The sequence below is a fragment of the Nesoenas mayeri genome (genome assembly GCF_963082525.1).
Source record: "Nesoenas mayeri genome assembly, chromosome: 12".
Taxonomy (NCBI): Eukaryota; Metazoa; Chordata; class Aves; order Columbiformes; family Columbidae; genus Nesoenas; species Nesoenas mayeri.
The window spans coordinates 18,905,103-18,922,828 of NC_137547.1; the positions used below are offsets into that span (position 1 = coordinate 18,905,103).

At 41.4% G+C, this 17,726-nt stretch overlaps 2 protein-coding genes across 2 annotated transcripts; both read right to left on the reverse strand.

Moving 5' to 3' along the window:
* Nucleotides 1-1,188: 1,188 nt before the first annotated feature.
* LOC308044791 (fatty acyl-CoA hydrolase precursor, medium chain-like) lies at nucleotides 1,189-7,697 on the reverse strand (the record flags this gene model as incomplete). Its single annotated transcript, XM_080351661.1, has 14 exons — nucleotides 1,189-1,363; nucleotides 1,515-1,587; nucleotides 1,896-2,027; nucleotides 2,189-2,336; nucleotides 2,503-2,589; nucleotides 2,671-2,811; nucleotides 3,310-3,360; nucleotides 3,491-3,595; nucleotides 4,217-4,318; nucleotides 4,933-5,086; nucleotides 5,405-5,538; nucleotides 5,723-5,864; nucleotides 6,705-6,909; nucleotides 7,625-7,697. The coding sequence occupies 14 exons, from the start codon at nucleotides 7,695-7,697 to the stop codon at nucleotides 1,189-1,191; spliced, it is 1,722 nt and encodes a 573-aa protein (XP_080207787.1).
* A 2,678-nt stretch (nucleotides 7,698-10,375) lies between these two features.
* Nucleotides 10,376-16,883, reverse strand: LOC308044792 (fatty acyl-CoA hydrolase precursor, medium chain-like; the record flags this gene model as incomplete). The annotated part of the gene is made up of 14 exons (XM_080351662.1): nucleotides 10,376-10,550; nucleotides 10,702-10,774; nucleotides 11,090-11,221; nucleotides 11,383-11,530; nucleotides 11,690-11,776; nucleotides 11,858-11,998; nucleotides 12,497-12,547; nucleotides 12,678-12,782; nucleotides 13,404-13,505; nucleotides 14,119-14,272; nucleotides 14,591-14,724; nucleotides 14,909-15,050; nucleotides 15,891-16,095; nucleotides 16,811-16,883. 14 exons carry the CDS (start codon nucleotides 16,881-16,883, stop codon nucleotides 10,376-10,378), a joined length of 1,722 nt encoding a protein of 573 aa, XP_080207788.1.
* Between the last annotated feature and the right edge of the window lie 843 nt (nucleotides 16,884-17,726).

Genomic DNA, 17,726 nt, shown 5'->3' on the forward strand with positions numbered 1-17,726 from the left:
AAGCGGCCGTGCTGTGTGCGACAGGAACCCGCTGTGTGTTCGGGCCCACAGGCCAGCGCAGTCCCTGCACCTCGGGTTCCACCGCTGCACGTCCTCGGGCACGCGGGATGTGCCCACCAGCCCTGCTCCCTGGGAGGGCACAGACTGCTGCCCGGCCGCTGCTGGTGCTGCCGGAGCTGCCTGGCACCAGCATTGGAAACTGCTGAGAGCCGCTCAGCCCCAGTTCCTTGAGTAGCTGGGAAGCAGCTCAGCAGCTTTGTATCCAAACACACAACTGAACTGTCTGAGGAAGAACTTCACTCTGCAGTGATAAACACATACTGGTTGTTGGGGTGGTTGTAAACTCTGCTCTTCCAGCTTCATTCCACACGATCATCAGGGTTGCTGAGGAACTTTCCAGTTGTCTCATCAGCGCTGTTGCTTTTCAGCATCTTGTTGCAGTGCATTCAAGCTGCAGATACCAAGGCTGTTGTCCTTAGTACAGAAGTTAAGCCAGTCTCTGGTTCCTGCCATGAGCTCAGCTTCAACCCTTTGGGTTGAAGAAAGAAATGGGGCACATTTCTGGCTTCTTGGATGTGATCTAACCTCTTGGAATCAGCCTGTATCAGTTAACAGAAAGAAAATGAAGCTCCAAAAAATCAAAAGCAACATTTATTTATAACAGTTGACAAAACAAGAAAACAAGCAGAGATGTCAAGCTCATCTCACAGAGCTTTTTGGTGGATGCTCTGCTCCCTACAAGCTATTTCCAATTAAAGGAAGTGGAAAGACCCTATAAAAATAACACCTGACCATTTGCTTCTGAAAGAAGAGGGGAATAAACATGTAACATCTTCAGATACTTCTGATATTTTCTGTATAGAACATTTCTTACAGATTTCAGTAGATTTCCCAATTCCCCTCTCATTCCTGCCTCTCACAGGAGCATTATTCACTTTTGTTATGCACTGATGAGATATCATGCTATTTTGAGCCTGAAAGATTGTGCGTTTTCTCTCCTTGCTTCATTAAATAGTGATTTTCAGTCCTGCAAACATTCCAAATTTCCCCTGATTCTCTCCTTCCACTGTGATCATGACAACAAATTACATAAGGACTCAGAAGAGTTAATAAAATCTGCATCCTGACAAACTAATTTTGTCTGAGTTTACTCTGAGTTTTAAAAGCAAACTCTACCCGCCCTCACTCTTATAAATCACTGTGTTCCCCCCTTTCATCCACTATTTCTTTTAAGAGCTGTGTCCAAAACTCCATTTTGCGTTCTTTCAGTTTCTTTGATGCCTTTTGCATGAGGTCTATTTCCAGGTATCCTTCGTCCAGATCGTACTGAGGCCAATGGACCAATCCTTCTCCGTTGGGATTTCTGGAAATAAGGTAATGAACAGTTAGCTTTTCATTTACCTGTCACTTGTGCTCTGACTGCCAAATTCTTAGGAACCAGCATGTAAGTATTGCTGTTATGGTTCAGGTGGCACAGACAAAACTTGAGCTGTAATTAGCATTGCAATTCTCACCCATTTCTAGCAAAGTTAGTCCAGTATCTCATAACATTTCTGCTAAGCTTATTTTCTTCTTCTGTAGCATTCCCTGCAAAGTGAGACATAATATGGCAACGTTAAAAACTAAATAATCAAAAAAGAAGCAGCTCTATCAAATCTAATAGACCGTATTCAGTTGTATTTGTCCCTCTGAGCTACGGGAGTTTTAGTCAGTAGAGCTCCAAGAGAGAAGTGCAGATGGATGATTTCATGGAAAGTAACTACTGCTAAAGACAGAAAATGCTTATGTTGATTTCAATGATTCTAAGAAAGTCTATTCTAAAAGCCACTCCTGTAAGTAAAATTAATAATAAGGATGTTTTAAAAGGACGACTTTAGTAAGCATGGATACATTACCAGCTAAGAATGGCTTTCCAAACACAAAGGCAATCTCAGCTCCGTGATCTGCTTTTATAAACTCTGGTACAACCCCTGTCACTGAACTGGGTCGATGCTGAAACTCATAAAAGTAGACTGGGTTGCCAGCATCTGGTAGAAAATGTACAGAAGAGTGTTAGTTTGAGAGCTGAAACTACCTGCCATCAAAGAGGATAAACTTTGATTACAAGCTATTTTGATAAAATGAAAACACAAGCCGTGTCCATAATCACACCTCAGGTGGAACTCTACATTTCTTCTAAGAGACTCACCTCTATGGTATCTGGCCACTTCAATGGATGGAAAAACAAACAAAGCATCTGTAAGTGCATCAAGAAAACCATCTCGCACCTGAATACGGTTTGCTGCATTCCCTATGTATTCATTGTATACTCGATCAACAACTTCAGAAGTAACACCCTGAAATGAACAAGAAAAATTCTTGTTATAACGGTGATGAATATTATCAAGAGTAACAGCACTGAGTGTGTCACCTGTACAAATATACCCTATATATACAATATACAAACATAGAACCAAACAAGTGAAAGAGCAGTACTGGGTTGTTTTGAAAATGGTCTCTTACCTTAATTTCCATTGCTAATAATCCCTGTAAATGTTGACGTGCAACATTTTCATCGAGACCATCTGCAGTAGCAGGAATTTTCAAAGTCTACATGATACAGAGAATCATATTTAGTAGAAAACCTTATGTTGAAATTATGTAGAAATAATGACATTACATGTCTCTTACCTTAAGCATATCCCATCCAAATTCACAGTTATTTACTCCTATTATATATGGGACTGGATTGATCAATTTTTCAAATAGTAATTGCATGGGATTCTTTGGAAAAAATACCCCATCTACAGATGTAAAGGCAGATAGTAAAGACTGGAGAAAAAAAAAAGACCAAACAACAAACATGTTAGCTCTAGAAAAAACGTTCAGATTTTCAGTGCAGCTCCACAGCAAAACAAAACACAGTGCCATGTGAAAATATTGGAAACAATGTATTCAAGGCATCACTACACTTTCTCTGACAGATTTTCTGCACTAGGCAGAAGATTCTGTGCGGACCAGCATTATATTTCATTGTTAGTGAACCACGGGTCATGATGTTTAATTTGCATCTCTTCTTAGGGAGTTCAATCCTACTATGATGTGTGGAGCAGTAGTGGAAAAACTAACTTCTGTGTTGAAACTGGAAAGGAACATGGAAACCAGCACTGTGATAGGAACTTCTAAGTAGAATATAATATAGTATATTAATTAATTTTCAGGTTCTCCAGGAGAAACTGTGACATGTACACACTCTTCTCCTTCCCCTGGCAGAGCAAGGCAGCAAAACACAAGTAGCTCAAGGTGCACGCAGAATGAAAGGAGAGTCACCTGTTGACATTGTTCAGGTGAGTTACAGCACAGCTGCAATGCTGTCAAAGCCTGCAAAGGTCTAGAAAGTCACATCTTTCACTCACTTCAAGTTCCCCTAATATGCAACACGCAAATAGCATGCTCTGTTAGGACTAAATTGGAAAAGTCATTTAAACCCAGTAAGTATAGTTTCACCTACCAGTTTTTGTGCTATTTGTAGTATCTCTTCTTCTGTTTTTTCCCTTAAGCATTCAACGATTGCAGCTGAACTGGGTTTTTCACAGTCAGAGGCAGCAGCAACTCTCTGAAATCAAGGAAAACACTCACTCTTCACCTGCTCCCATAGAAGGCTCCGTGTGCCGCCAGCCTGAGAGCGCAGCAGGGGGAGTCTGAACTTCTGCACAAGGACCAGTGCAGCCGGACACGTTCCAGCTGCAGAGGCAGAGAGCAGGGAGCCCTCAGAACCCTCCACACTGGGGCTGAGCGGAAGGAAGGAAGTCAGCTCTTCGTTTGAAATATAAACAGAATGGATAAAGTCTTGTTTACTTGCACATAACAGGCATCAAAAAAGAGGGAAGGAGAAGAGTATTGAGAATCTGGTGCCATTTTCCTGCCAAAAATCATAGCTCTACTTTTCCGGATGACAATACATGTTCTAGGATTGCTTTACATTTCACACTCCTTCCCTGCCTTCTCTCTTCACTTCCTTAGTTTTTTGCTTTCAGACATTTGACAATTTTTGGAAATATGAAAAGCAAAGCATCATTAAACATGTATTATTTGCACGCAGAAATACTGTCTTTAACGACAGTGGTGGTAGTTTCAGGAGAAAAAAACCCACAAGTGTTTCTACATTTTGGAATACACAGTTTAAGCTGTGCAAAACTATCTGGAAAAATAATCAAATTTACCACGAAGTACCGACTTTTGCTTCTTCTTCAGGATGGTCAGTGAACAAACGCCAGCTTACAGTACCGCTCTCTGAAATGGCTTTATGGAACAAACCCTTTGCCAGGGGAGATAAGATCTATAACAAAGCAAGAACAAGCATGACAAGCATTCTGTTCTGACCACTGACTTAGAATTTCACTCTCAGGAATTGCCATTTAAAACATTTTGAAAACAAATGCCATAACACTCTTATTGTGCAACCTCTGATCTCAGCTCTGATCCCAGGTCACAAAATGCACAACAGGTTCAGCTGTGATAACTTAGCACAAGTGACTGTCAAAGCAAACAGGAAAAAGGCAATACGTTCTCTTAAAGAACTTTTATCAGAAAGATTTTTGGGGGGGGTTTGGCCCTACAGAAAAACAAACAAACAAACAAACCACCAGAATTTAATTTAGTAGATGAGGAATAACATTTTGGGTCTGAACGGCAAGATTTGGGTGTGATAAGAACATTTTCATCAATCAGAGGTTGTACTGATATCACATCCTATTACAGACCGAGGTGTTGGACTCAATGATCCTCGTGGGTCCCTTCCAACTCAGGACTTTCTGACTATGATGTGTCATTTACCATTAAACCATCCCTTTTCTCTCTCTGACTTTTCATGTAGGTACTAAAAATGAACATGAAAGCTGGTTTGGTTTTTTTGCCCTAAGTAATTAAAATTAATTATCACTGTGAACTTACAAGAGCAGAAACACTGATTCCTCCTGCAGATTCTCCAACAATAGTGACGGATCCTGGATCTCCTCCAAAATACCTGATATTTTCCTGAATCCACCGAAGAGCTGCTACTTGATCCAAATAGCCCCAGTTACCTGGCGCGTGCTTATCACCAGTGCTGCAGAGAATAGATTTGTTTCAATGCTCAGTGCAAGAAAAAAGGCAGAGAAAAATATAATCTGTGCTATAAGAAATCAGCTGCCATTCTCTACACAACTAAAAACATAAATGGCTCAGAAAGCATTGAGCTTAAAGTAGCAACCAAACAACAACAGAACGAAGCTCACTTGGGACATGTAAATTGTTCCCAACTGTTGCATATGCAACTAAGAAACGTATAGTCTCTTTGCATAAGCAAGTGTCCTGCACGGCTCTTCACCGAGGCTCTGCACACGTAATTGAGGAAATCGCAAAAAACAGAAATAAGATGTCTTACCTAAAATATCCAAGAATACCTAATCTGTACTGAATTGTTACCACCACCACATTGTCAAAGGCCGCTAATGCTGAACCATCGTAGGATGAACCTGTTCCTCCAACGAATCCACCTCCATGGATCCACACAAAGACCTGGGAAGACAAAACCAGAGACAACCCAGCACGGATAAGAGCTCCCAGTGATAAAAATTAAATAGAAGCCAAAATATTGTATGTAACTTGATCATCAAACTGCAGCTGTAAGTCTGCAGATAGTACAGCTTCTAGGTTTACTGTACAATAATTGTGCTAGAGGTTTTATAATAGTTTTGCTTACCGGCAGCTCCTGTTTTTCTGTAGCAACGGGTGTATACACGTTTAGGTATAAGCAATCTTCAGACACTTGGAGATGAACTTTTTCTTTTCTATTAGTAACAAGGTACGAAATTAAATTTCCTTTTTCTTTATCCTGTAGACACCTGAATAAATGAGAAATAAGTAACTAAAACCACAAAACTAGGAAGTGTAGCTTTTTTGTACTACCAGAGTAAAGTGCTAACCAGAAACCAATCTCTAGTACATTTCCAGATTGTTTGCAACAGAAAACATTTAATATTTTTTCACCTTCAAGCTACTTTCTTCCTTTGAGCTTACATTAAGGAGATGTGTAAAAATGAGTCACAATCTATGGCAGCACACAGGGACATGCAGATACAACTTTGTGTTTCAAAGCGTTTCAGAAATATACCTGCAACTACCTGTGGCTATAAATTCCTTCAATGAAAATGCAAGTTAACTATTTTGCATCTTCAATGGCTTTTTGTATTGTAATGGTGGGTCTTGGGCTTGAGACACTAAACAAGGGCAGTAGCACAAATGCAGAAAAGATATTTACAACATAGACTAGAAATGCTCTGCAGTGCTTATGTGTCCTGTGAAGCATGTGACTCGCTCCACATTTTGTTCTTTGAATGTTTTATTCCAACATTTCCTCAGCTTCTTTCTGTTTCTGCTCCAAAGCTACACAGCTCTTATACATTGCTAAGCAATGACCAAATGCTCCAAAACATGAACATCATTAGCAAAGTGCTGGTCCACATTAGTTTGTCACTAATGCCCATCAGATAAGAGCTTTTCATAAAAAGAGCAGCTTATAGAGGTATCTTTAGGAATGCATTCATTGTAACAGTCACAGGTGGCAACGAGATGGCAGCAAGGAATGTATCTTTGTGGCTTGTGATTGCCCTACACATCAGTGTCCTGGACTTGCATACCATGTACGAGTCTTACAAAGATCCCTGGCTGTGTTGTTGTCTTACATTGGTGGGTAGGAAGTGGCATCTCTGACTCCTTTCCACGGCTCAGGTGGCTGGGGTTCAGAAAACCTCAGTGGCCCAACTGGCGGCTTAGCAAAAGGAAGCCCCAGGAAGACATTCACACTCCTCTCGGCTGCGTCCACTTGGAAGCGGTACCCTCGGACTCTCCCGTATTTGGTCTCCACTTCTGGTTGCTCTGCATTGTGTCCTGGGGGACGTGAGCACAAAATAATTGGTCTATTTGTAAGTAATTGCCAGATTTCTAAGAGCTTTAGCTGCTTAAATAAACACCTTTTGTTTCAACAAACTCAAATCAGTATAGCTGACGTCATTTCAGCCTTCATTCTGATTGTTTTCCATGTATAATCTCCCTCAGGTATATCAGATGAATTGTCTTACTATCCACACACATCAGTAATTGCATGTAGATCTTAACTCTTTTTGATCCATGTTGTTAGTTAAAAGTCCAGTTGGGTGGTCTCAATAAGAAAAGAGCTGTGAACACACAAAATACATTCCAGAACTTTGTATGTACAGCTAAAAGGAAAACCTTCTAACATTCCGAAAAATGCTCTGCCATGTACAAATACTGTTAGCATTTAGGTAACATTTGTTAAACATTAGTGTGAAAGTTCTCTATATCAAATTACAGACGTGGTGCAGTGGTCTGCGCTGCCCCAGCAGACAAGATGTTGAGACAGGAAGCTGATTTCTTTATTTGCAAAATCAGTCAAGTAAGACAAATGAGTGAAAGCAGATCACAAAAAGAAATCGAGAATGTTTGCTCTTCAGACGTAATTTCCATTCAGCAAGGTTGTTTGCCCAGCTCCTCCGCTACAGCTGGGGTTCCCATAGGTGAACAAGCTGCCACGGGCTCTATTTCCTTACAGAAGGCAATAGGTAAAATCCCTTCCCAAGCTCACCGGTAGCTACAAGCGCCGTGACCCCAACAGTCAGAATCAGCGACAGCAGCAACGCGTCCTTTCCAGTTGCCATTTTCAAGCCAGTCACATATTTACCCCCGCAGCCTGTTGCCTTATATACCATGTTACATGTACGTGTTACGCAAGGCAACCGCTGATTAGCAAAAGCAATACTCAGGCTGTGAGACAAATCGATGCTTGCTTGGTAGCTAACAAAAGAATTAGAGAGCTTCTCAACACTAACGAGATGGTTCCTCAGCTTTTGTAGCATGGGAACAATATTAAAGTCTGTGGGTGGGAACTCTACATTTAATGCCTCTGAAAAATGAGGAGGGTTTATGGGCTTCACATCTATCAATGTTGCATGACATGAAAAAGAGGGAAGAGAAAGCTGAATAAAGGTCTTGTGTTAGTTCTACGTGAACTTTGGGCCTTTTTTTTTGGCACGCCTCAGTAGCTCTTGCCCCAGAAAGGCTGTTTTGCAATTTTATAATATATCACGAGAATTCTCAGATGTCAAAGACAGCACAGATTAATTTACTGCTTGCACCTTTGTTTTCACCTGAGTGGGCCATAAAGACCCACAGTCCTTAAATTAGTTCAGCACACATAGTATGCAGCTAGTAGCCCTGTGCACTAGGACTGTGCTTGTGACCTTTACTCCAACCTCCCTCAGTGTACCTGCACAGGTGTGCTTTACAGCCCTTGCAGGTAACCCCAGTCAACGTTAACCTGGGCTGCTCAGGGGGCAGAGTGTTGGCAGGTGGCCGAGGCTCCTGCCCTTTGTACAGAGCTGTGAGTTGTGGCACTACACTGTTGCCAATACCAACGCCCTTTATTTTTCCCCTTCATTTACTATCCTATTTTCCAAACATTTCTCTTCAATCCTCCTTTGTTCTACTCATTACTTGTTTTTCAAATACAGGATCTGCAAAATCTCTCAACTCGTGTCCCATCAAGAATCCCAAAGAAGCAGCTGCTTTGAAAATGTTACCAGTGCAAAACAGTTTCTGCCAACTCTGCCAATCTTAGTTAAAAGAAGAAAATAAACAAATGGGATTTGAGATCCCTACAGCCTTGCCTGTACACACTTGGTAGAGATGCACAATCATGACCTATACGTGGCAACACTTACTCCAGTTATATAGACAAACTTGTGGAATCTGGGGACACTGTTACATACCTGGTAAGTGGAATTCTTGAATGCTGTTTGGTATTTAATTTTAAGAGAGAACATGTGGCAGCTTACCCTCAATCAGTGAATAATGCAGAAGTCAGGGACCAATCAGACCCTTATTTGTCATACCCTTTATTTTTCAAAAAATGCTACTCCTAAATGTAGCCTCTGGAATGCTTTGTAACAGGACACATTCCATCAGAAAGGATGAGCCTTTAGAGCAGCCGTCTTGAACACAAGCAGCCTCATTCAAGTCCAGGAGCAATGCCAGCAGCAGACTGTGTTTCACATTGCTGGGCTCTGGGCAGAGCCTTCAGGGGTGGCTCAAGGGCATCCACTGCTCTCAGTCTGCAGACACAGCAGCAGGAGCTCCCTGGGCCAAGCGGCCGTGCTGTGTGCGACAGGAACCCGCTGTGTGTTCGGGCCCACAGGCCAGCGCAGTCCCTGCACCTCGGGTTCCACCGCTGCACGTCCTCGGGCACGCGGGATGTGCCCACCAGCCCTGCTCCCTGGGAGGGCACAGACTGCTGCCCGGCCGCTGCTGGTGCTGCCGGAGCTGCCTGGCACCAGCATTGGAAACTGCTGAGAGCCGCTCAGCCCCAGTTCCTTGAGTAGCTGGGAAGCAGCTCAGCAGCTTTGTATCCAAACACACAACTGAACTGTCTGAGGAAGAACTTCACTCTGCAGTGATAAACACATACTGGTTGTTGGGGTGGTTGTAAACTCTGCTCTTCCAGCTTCATTCCACATGATCATCAGGGTTGCTGAGGAACTTTCCAGTTGTCTCATCAGCGCTGTTGCTTTTCAGCATCTTGTTGCAGTGCATTCAAGCTGCAGATACCAAGGCTGTTGTCCTTAGTACAGAAGTTAAGCCAGTCTCTGGTTCCTGCCATGAGCTCAGCTTCAACCCTTTGGGTTGAAGAAAGAAATGGGGCACATTTCTGGCTTCTTGGATGTGATCTAACCTCTTGGAATCAGCCTGTATCAGTTAACAGAAAGAAAATGAAGCTCCAAAAAATCAAAAAGCAACATTTATTTATAAGAGTTGACAAAACAAGAAAACAAGTAGAGATGTCAAGCTCATCTCACAGAGGTTTTTTGGTGGATGCTTTGCTTCCTACAAGCTATTTCCAATTAAAGGAAGTGGAAAGACCCTGTGAAAATAACACCTGACTATTTGCTTCTGAAAGAAGAGGGGAATAAACATATAACATCTTCAGATACTTCTGATATTTTCTGTATAGAACATTTCTTACAGATTTCAATAGATTTCCCAATTCCCTTCTCATTCCTGCCTCTGACAGGAGCATTATTCACTTTTGTTATGCACTGATGAGATATCATGCTCTTTTTGAGCCTGAAAGATTGTGCGTTTTCTCTCCTTGCTTCATTAAATAGTGATTCTTAGTCCTGCAAACATTCCAAATTTCCCCTGATTCTCTCCTTCCACTGTGATCATGACAACAAATTACATAATAAGGACTCAGAAGAGTTAATAAAATCTGCATCCTGACAAACTAATTTTGTTTGAGTTTACTCTGAGTTTTAAAAGCAAACTCTACCCACCCCCACTCTTATAATTCACTGTGTTCCCTCCTTTCATCCACTATTTCTTTTAAGAGCTGTGTCCAAAACTCCATTTTGCGTTCTTTCAGTTTCTTTGATGCCTTTTGCATGAGGTCTATTTCCAGGTATCCTTCGTCCAGATCGTACTGAGGCCAATGGACCAATCCTTCTCCGTTGGGATTTCTGGAAATAAGGTAATGAACAGTTAGCTTTTCATTTACCTGTCACTTGTGCTCTGACTGCCAAATTCTTAGGAACCAGCATGTAAGTATTGCTGTTATGGTTCAGGTGGCACAGACAAAACTTGAGCTGTAATTAGCATTGCAATTCTCACCCATTTCTAGCAAAGTTAGTCCAGTATCTCATAACATTTCTGCTAAGCTTATTTTCTTCTTCTGTAGCATTCCCTGCAAAGTGAGACATAATATGGCAACGTTAAAAACTAAATAATCAAAAAAGAAGCAGCTCTATCAAATCTAATAGACCGTATTCAGTTGTATTTGTCCCTCTGAGCTATGGGAGTTTTAACCACCAGAGCTCTAGGAGAGAAGTGCAGATGGATGATTTCATGGAAAGTAACTACTGCTAAAGACAGAAAATGCTTATGTTGATTTCAATGATTCTAAGAAAGTCTATTCTAGCCCCGCCCCCCCCCGCCCATAAGTAAAATTAATAATAAGGATGTTTTAAAAGGACGACTTTAGTAAGCATGGATACATTACCAGCTAAGAATGGCTTTCCAAACACAAAGGCAATCTCAGCTCCGTGATCTGCTTTTACAAACTCTGGTACAACCCCTGTCGCTGAACTGGGTCGATGCTGAAACTCATAAAAGTAGACTGGGTTGCCAGCATCTGGTAGAAAATGTACAGAAGAGTGTTAGTTTGAGAGCTGAAACTACCTGCCGTCAAAGAGGATAAACTTTGATTACAAGCTATTTTGATAAAATGAAAACACAAGCCGTGTCCATAATCACACCTCAGGTGGAACTCTACATTTCTTCTAAGAGACTCACCTCTATGGTATCTGGCCACTTCAATGGATGGAAAAACAAACCAAGCATCTGCAACTGCATCAAGAAAACCATCTCGCACCTGAATACGGTTTGCTGCATTCCCTATGTATTCATTGTATACTCGATCAACAACTTCAGAAGTAACACCCTGAAATGAACAACAAAAATATAACAGTGATGAATATTATCAAGAGTAACAGCACTGAGTGTGTCACCTGTACAAATATACCCTATATATACAATATACAAACATAGAACCAGACAAGTGAAAAAGCAGCACTGGGTTGTTTTGAAAATGGCCTCTTACCTTAATAGTCACTGGTACGAATCTGTGTAAAAGCTGACGTGCAACATCTTCATCGAGACCATCTGCAGTAGCAGGAATTTTCAAAGTCTACATGATACAGAGAATCACATTTAGTAGAAAACCTTATGTTGAAATTATGTAGAAATAATGACATTACATGTCTCTTACCGTAGGCATCACCCATCCAAATTCACAGTTATTTACTCCTATTATATATGGGACTGGATTGATCAGTTTTTCAGATAGTAATTGGATGGGATTCTTTGGAAAAAATACCCCATCTACAGATGTAAAGGCAGATAGTAAAGACTGGAGAAAAAAAAAAGACCAAACAACAAACATGTTAGCTCTAGAAAAAACGTTCGGATTTTCAGTGCAGCTCCACAGCAAAACAAAACACAGTGCCAAGTGAAAATATTGGAAACAATGTATTCAAGGCATCACTACACTTTCTCTGACAGATTTTCTGCACTAGGCAGAAGATTCTGTGCGGACCAGCATTATATTTTATTGTTAGTGAACCACGGGTCATGATGTTTAATTTGCATCTCTTCTTAGGGAGTTCAATCCTACTATGATGTGTGGAGCAGTAGTGGAAAAACTAACTTCTGTGTTGAAACTGGAAAGGAACATGGAAACCAGCACTGTGATAGGAACTTCTAAGTAGAATATAATATAGTATATTAATTAATTTTCAGGTTCTCCAGGAGAAACTGTGACATGTACACACTCTTCTCCTTCCCCTGGCAGAGCAAGGCAGCAAAACACAAGTAGCTCAAGGTGCACGCAGAATGAAAGGAGAGTCACCTGTTGACATTGTTCAGGTGAGTTACAGCACAGCTGCAATGCTGTCAAAGCCTGCAAAGGTCTAGAAAGTCACATCTTTCACTCACTTCAAGTTCCCCTAATATGCAACACGCAAATAGCATGCTCTGTTAGGACTAAATTGGAAAAGTCATTTAAACCCAGTAAGTATAGTTTCACCTACCAGTTTTTGTGCTATTTGTAGTATCTCTTCTTCTGTTTTTTCCCTTAAGCATTCAACGATTGCAGCTGAACTGGGTTTTTCACAGTCAGAGGCAGCAGCAACTCTCTGAAATCAAGGAAAACACTCACTCTTCACCTGCTCCCATAGAAGGCTCCGTGTGCCGCCAGCCTGAGAGCGCAGCAGGGGGAGTCTGAACTTCTGCACAAGGACCAGTGCAGCCGGACACGTTCCAGCTGCAGAGGCAGAGAGCAGGGAGCCCTCAGAACCCTCCACACTGGGGCTGAGCGGAAGGAAGGAAGTCAGCTCTTCGTTTGAAATATAAACAGAATGGATAAAGTCTTGTTTACTTGCACATAACAGGCATCAAAAAAGAGGGAAGGAGAAGAGTATTGAGAATCTGGTGCCATTTTCCTGCCAAAAATCATAGCTCTACTTTTCCGGATGACAATACATGTTCTAGGATTGCTTTACATTTCACACTCCTTCCCTGCCTTCTCTCTTCACTTCCTTAGTTTTTTGCTTTCAGACATTTGACAATTTTTGGAAATATGAAAAGCAAAGCATCATTAAACATGTATTATTTGCACGCAGAAATACTGTCTTTAACGACAGTGGTGGTAGTTTCAGGAGAAAAAAACCCACAAGTGTTTCTACATTTTGGAATACACAGTTTAAGCTGTGCAAAACTATCTGGAAAAATAATCAAATTTACCACGAAGTACCCACTTTTGCTTCTTCTTCAGGATGGTCAGTGAACAAACGCCAGCTTACAGTACCGCTCTCTGAAATGGCTTTATGGAACAAACCCTTTGCCAGGGGAGATAAGATCTATAATAAAGCAAGAACAAGCATGACAAGCATTCTGTTCTGACCACTGACTTAGAATTTCACTCTCAGGAATTGCCATTTAAAACATTTTGAAAACAAATGCCATAACACTCTTATTGTACAGCCTCTGATCTCAGCTCTGATCCCAGGTCACAAAATGCACAACAGGTTCAGCTGTGATAACTTAGCACAAGTGACTGTCAAAGCAAACAGGAAAAAGGCAATACGTTCTCTTAAAGAACTTTTATCAGAAAGATTTTTGGGGGGGTTTGGCCCTACAGAAAAACAAACAAACAAACAAACCACCAGAATTTAATTTAGTAGATGAGGAATAACATTTTGGGTCTGAACGGCAAGATTTGGGTGTGATAAGAACATTTTCATCAATCAGAGGTTGTACTGATATCACATCCTATTACAGACCGAGGTGTTGGACTCAATGATCCTCGTGGGTCCCTTCCAACTCAGGACTTTCTGACTATGATGTGTCATTTACCATTAAACCATCCCTTTTCTCTCTCTGACTTTTCATGTAGGTACTAAAAATGAACATGAAAGCTGGTTTGGTTTTTTTGCCCTAAGTAATTAAAATTAATTATCACTGTGAACTTACAAGAGCAGAAACACTGATTCCTCCTGCAGATTCTCCAACAATAGTGACGGATCCTGGATCTCCTCCAAAATATCTGATATTTTCCTGAATCCACCGAAGAGCTGCTACTTGATCCAAATAGCCCCAGTTACCTGGCGCGTGCTTATCACCAGTGCTGCAGAGAATAGATTTGTTTCAATGCTCAGTGCAAGAAAAAAGGCAGAGAAAAATATAATCTGTGCTATAAGAAATCAGCTGCCATTCTCTACACAACTAAAAAAATAAATGGCTCAGAAAGCATTGAGCTTAAAGTAGCAACCAAACAACAACAGAACGAAGCTCACTTGGGACATGTAAATTGTTCCCAACTGTTGCATATACAACTAAGAAACGTATAGTCTCTTTGCATAAGCAAGTGTCCTGCACGGCTCTTCACCGAGGCTCTGCACACGTAATTGAGGAAATCGCAAAAAACGGAAATAAGATGTCTTACCTAAAATATCCAACGATACCTAATCTGTACTGAATTGTTACCACCACCACATTGTCAAAGGCCGCTAATACTGAACCATCGTAGGTTGAAGCTGCTCCACAAACGAGTCCACCTCCGTGGATCCACACAAAGACCTGGGAAGACAAAACCAGAGACAACCCAGCACGGATAAGAGCTCCCAGTGATAAAAATTAAATAGAAGCCAAAATATTGTATGTAACTTGATCATCAAACTGCAGCTGTAAGTCTGCAGATAGTACAGCTTCTAGGTTTACTGTACAATAATTGTGCTAGAGGTTTTATAATAGTTTTGCTTACCGGCAGCTCCTGTTTTTCTGTAGCAACGGGTGTATACACGTTTAGGTATAAGCAATCTTCAGACACTTGGAGATGAACTTTTTCTTTTCTATTAGTAACAAGGTACGAAATTAAATTTCCTTTTTCTTTATCCTGTAGACACCTGAATAAATGAGAAATAAGTAACTAAAACCACAAAACTAGGAAGTGTAGCTTTTTTGTACTACCAGAGTAAAGTGCTAACCAGAAACCAATCTCTAGTACATTTCCAGATTGTTTGCAACAGAAAACATTTAATATTTTTTCACCTTCAAGCTACTTTCTTCCTTTGAGCTCACATTAAGGAGATGTGTAAAAATGAGTCACAATCTATGGCAGCACACAGGGACATGCAGATACAACTTTGTGTTTCAAAACGTTTCAGAAATATACCTGCAACTACCTGTGGCTATAAATTCCTTCAATGAAAATGCAAGTTAACTATTTTGCATCTTCAATGGCTTTTTGTATTGTAATGGTGGGTCTTGGGCTTGAGACACTAAACAAGGGCAGTAGCACAAATGCAGAAAAGATATTTACAACATAGACTAGAAATGCTCTGCAGTGCTTATGTGTCCTGTGAAGCATGTGACTCGCTCCACATTTTGTTCTTTGAATGTTTTATTCCAACATTTCCTCAGCTTCTTTCTGTTTCTGCTCCAAAGCTACACAGCTCTTATACATTGCTAAGCAATGATCAAATGCTCCAAAACATGAACATCATTAGCAAAGTGCTGGTCCACATTAGTTTGTCACTAATGCCCATCAGATAAGAGCTTTTCATAAAAAGAGCAGCTTATAGAGGTATCTTTAGGAATGCATTCATTGTAACAGTCACAGGTGGCAATGAGATGGCAGCAAGGAATGTATCTTTGTGGCTTGTGATTGCCCTACACATCAGTGTTCTGGACTTGCATACCATGTACGAGTCTTACAAAGATCCCTGGCTGTGTTGTTGTCTTACATTGGTGGGTAGGAAGTGGCATCTCTGACTCCTTTCCACGGCTCAGGTGGCTGGGGTTCAGAAAACCTCAGTGGCCCAACTGGCGGCTTAGCAAAAGGAAGCCCCAGGAAGACATTCACACTCCTCTCGGCTGCGTCCACTTGGAAGCGGTACCCTCGGACTCTCCCGTATTTGGTCTCCACTTCTGGTTGCTCTGCATTGTGTCCTGGGGGACGTGAGCACAAAATAATTGGTCTATTTGTAAGTAATTGCCAGATTTCTAAGAGCTTTAGCTGCTTAAATAAACACCTTTTGTTTCAACAAACTCAAATCAGTATAGCTGACGTCATTTCAGCCTTCATTCTGATTGTTTTCCATGTATAATCTCCCTCAGGTATATCAGATGAATTGTCTTACTATCCACACACATCAGTAATTGCATGTAGATCTTAACTCTTTTTGATCCATGTTGTTAGTTAAAAGTCCAGTTGGGTGGTCTCAATAAGAAAAGAGCTGTGAACACACAAAATACATTCCAGAACTTTGTATGTACAGCTAAAAGGAAAACCTTCTATCATTCCGAAAAATGCTCTGCCATGTACAAATACTGTTAGCATTTAGGTAACATTTGTTAAACATTAGTGTGAAAGTTCTCTATATCAAATTACAGACGTGGTGCAGTGGTCTGCGCTGCCCCAGCAGACAAGATGTTGAGACAGGAAGCTGATTTCTTTATTTGCACAATCAGTCAAGTAAGACAAATGAGTGAAAGCAGATCACAAAAAGAAATCGAGAATGTTTGCTCTTCAGACGTAATTTCCATTCAGCAAGGTTGTTTGCCCAGCTCCTCCGCTACAGCTGGGGTTCCCATAGGTGAACAAGCTGCCACGGGCTCTATTTCCTTACAGAAGGCAATAGGTAAAATCCCTTCCCAAGCTCACCGGTAGCTACAAGCGCCGTGACCCCAACAGTCAGAATCAGCGACAGCAGCAACGCGTCCTTTCCAGTTGCCATTTTCAAGCCAGTCACATATTTACCCCCGCAGCCTGTTGCCTTATATACCATGTTACATGTACGTGTTACGCAAGGCAACCGCTGATTAGCAAAAGCAATACTCAGGCTGTGAGACAAATCGATGCTTGCTTGGTAGCTAACAAAAGAATTAGAGAGCTTCTCAACACTAACGAGATGGTTCCTCAGCTTTTGTAGCATGGGAACAATATTAAAGTCTGTGGGTGGGAACTCTACATTTAATGCCTCTGAAAAATGAGGAGGGTTTATGGGCTTCACATCTATCAATGTTGCATGACATGAAAAAGAGGGAAGAGAAAGCTGAATAAAGGTCTTGTGTTAGTTCTACGTGAACTTTGGGCCTTTTTTTTTGGCACGCCTCAGTAGCTCTTGCCCCAGAAAGGCTGTTTTGCAATTTTATAATATATCACGAGAATTCTCAGATGTCAAAGACAGCACAGATTAATTTACTGCTTGCACCTTTGTTTTCACCTGAGTGGGCCATAAAGACCCACAGTCCTTGAATTAGTTCAGCACACATAGTATGCAGCTAGTAGCCCTGTGCACTAGGACTGTGCTTGTGACCTTTACTCCAACCTCCCTCAGTGTACCTGCACAGGTGTGCTTTACAGCCCTTGCAGGTAACCCCAGTCAACGTTAACCTGGGCTGCTCAGGGGGCAGAGTGTTGGCAGGTGGCCGAGGCTCCTGCCCTTTGTACAGAGCTGTGAGTTGTGGCACTACACTGTTGCCAATACCAACGCCCTTTATTTTTCCCCTTCATTTACTATCCTATTTTCCAAACATTTCTCTTCAATCCTCCTTTGTTCTACTCATTACTTGTTTTT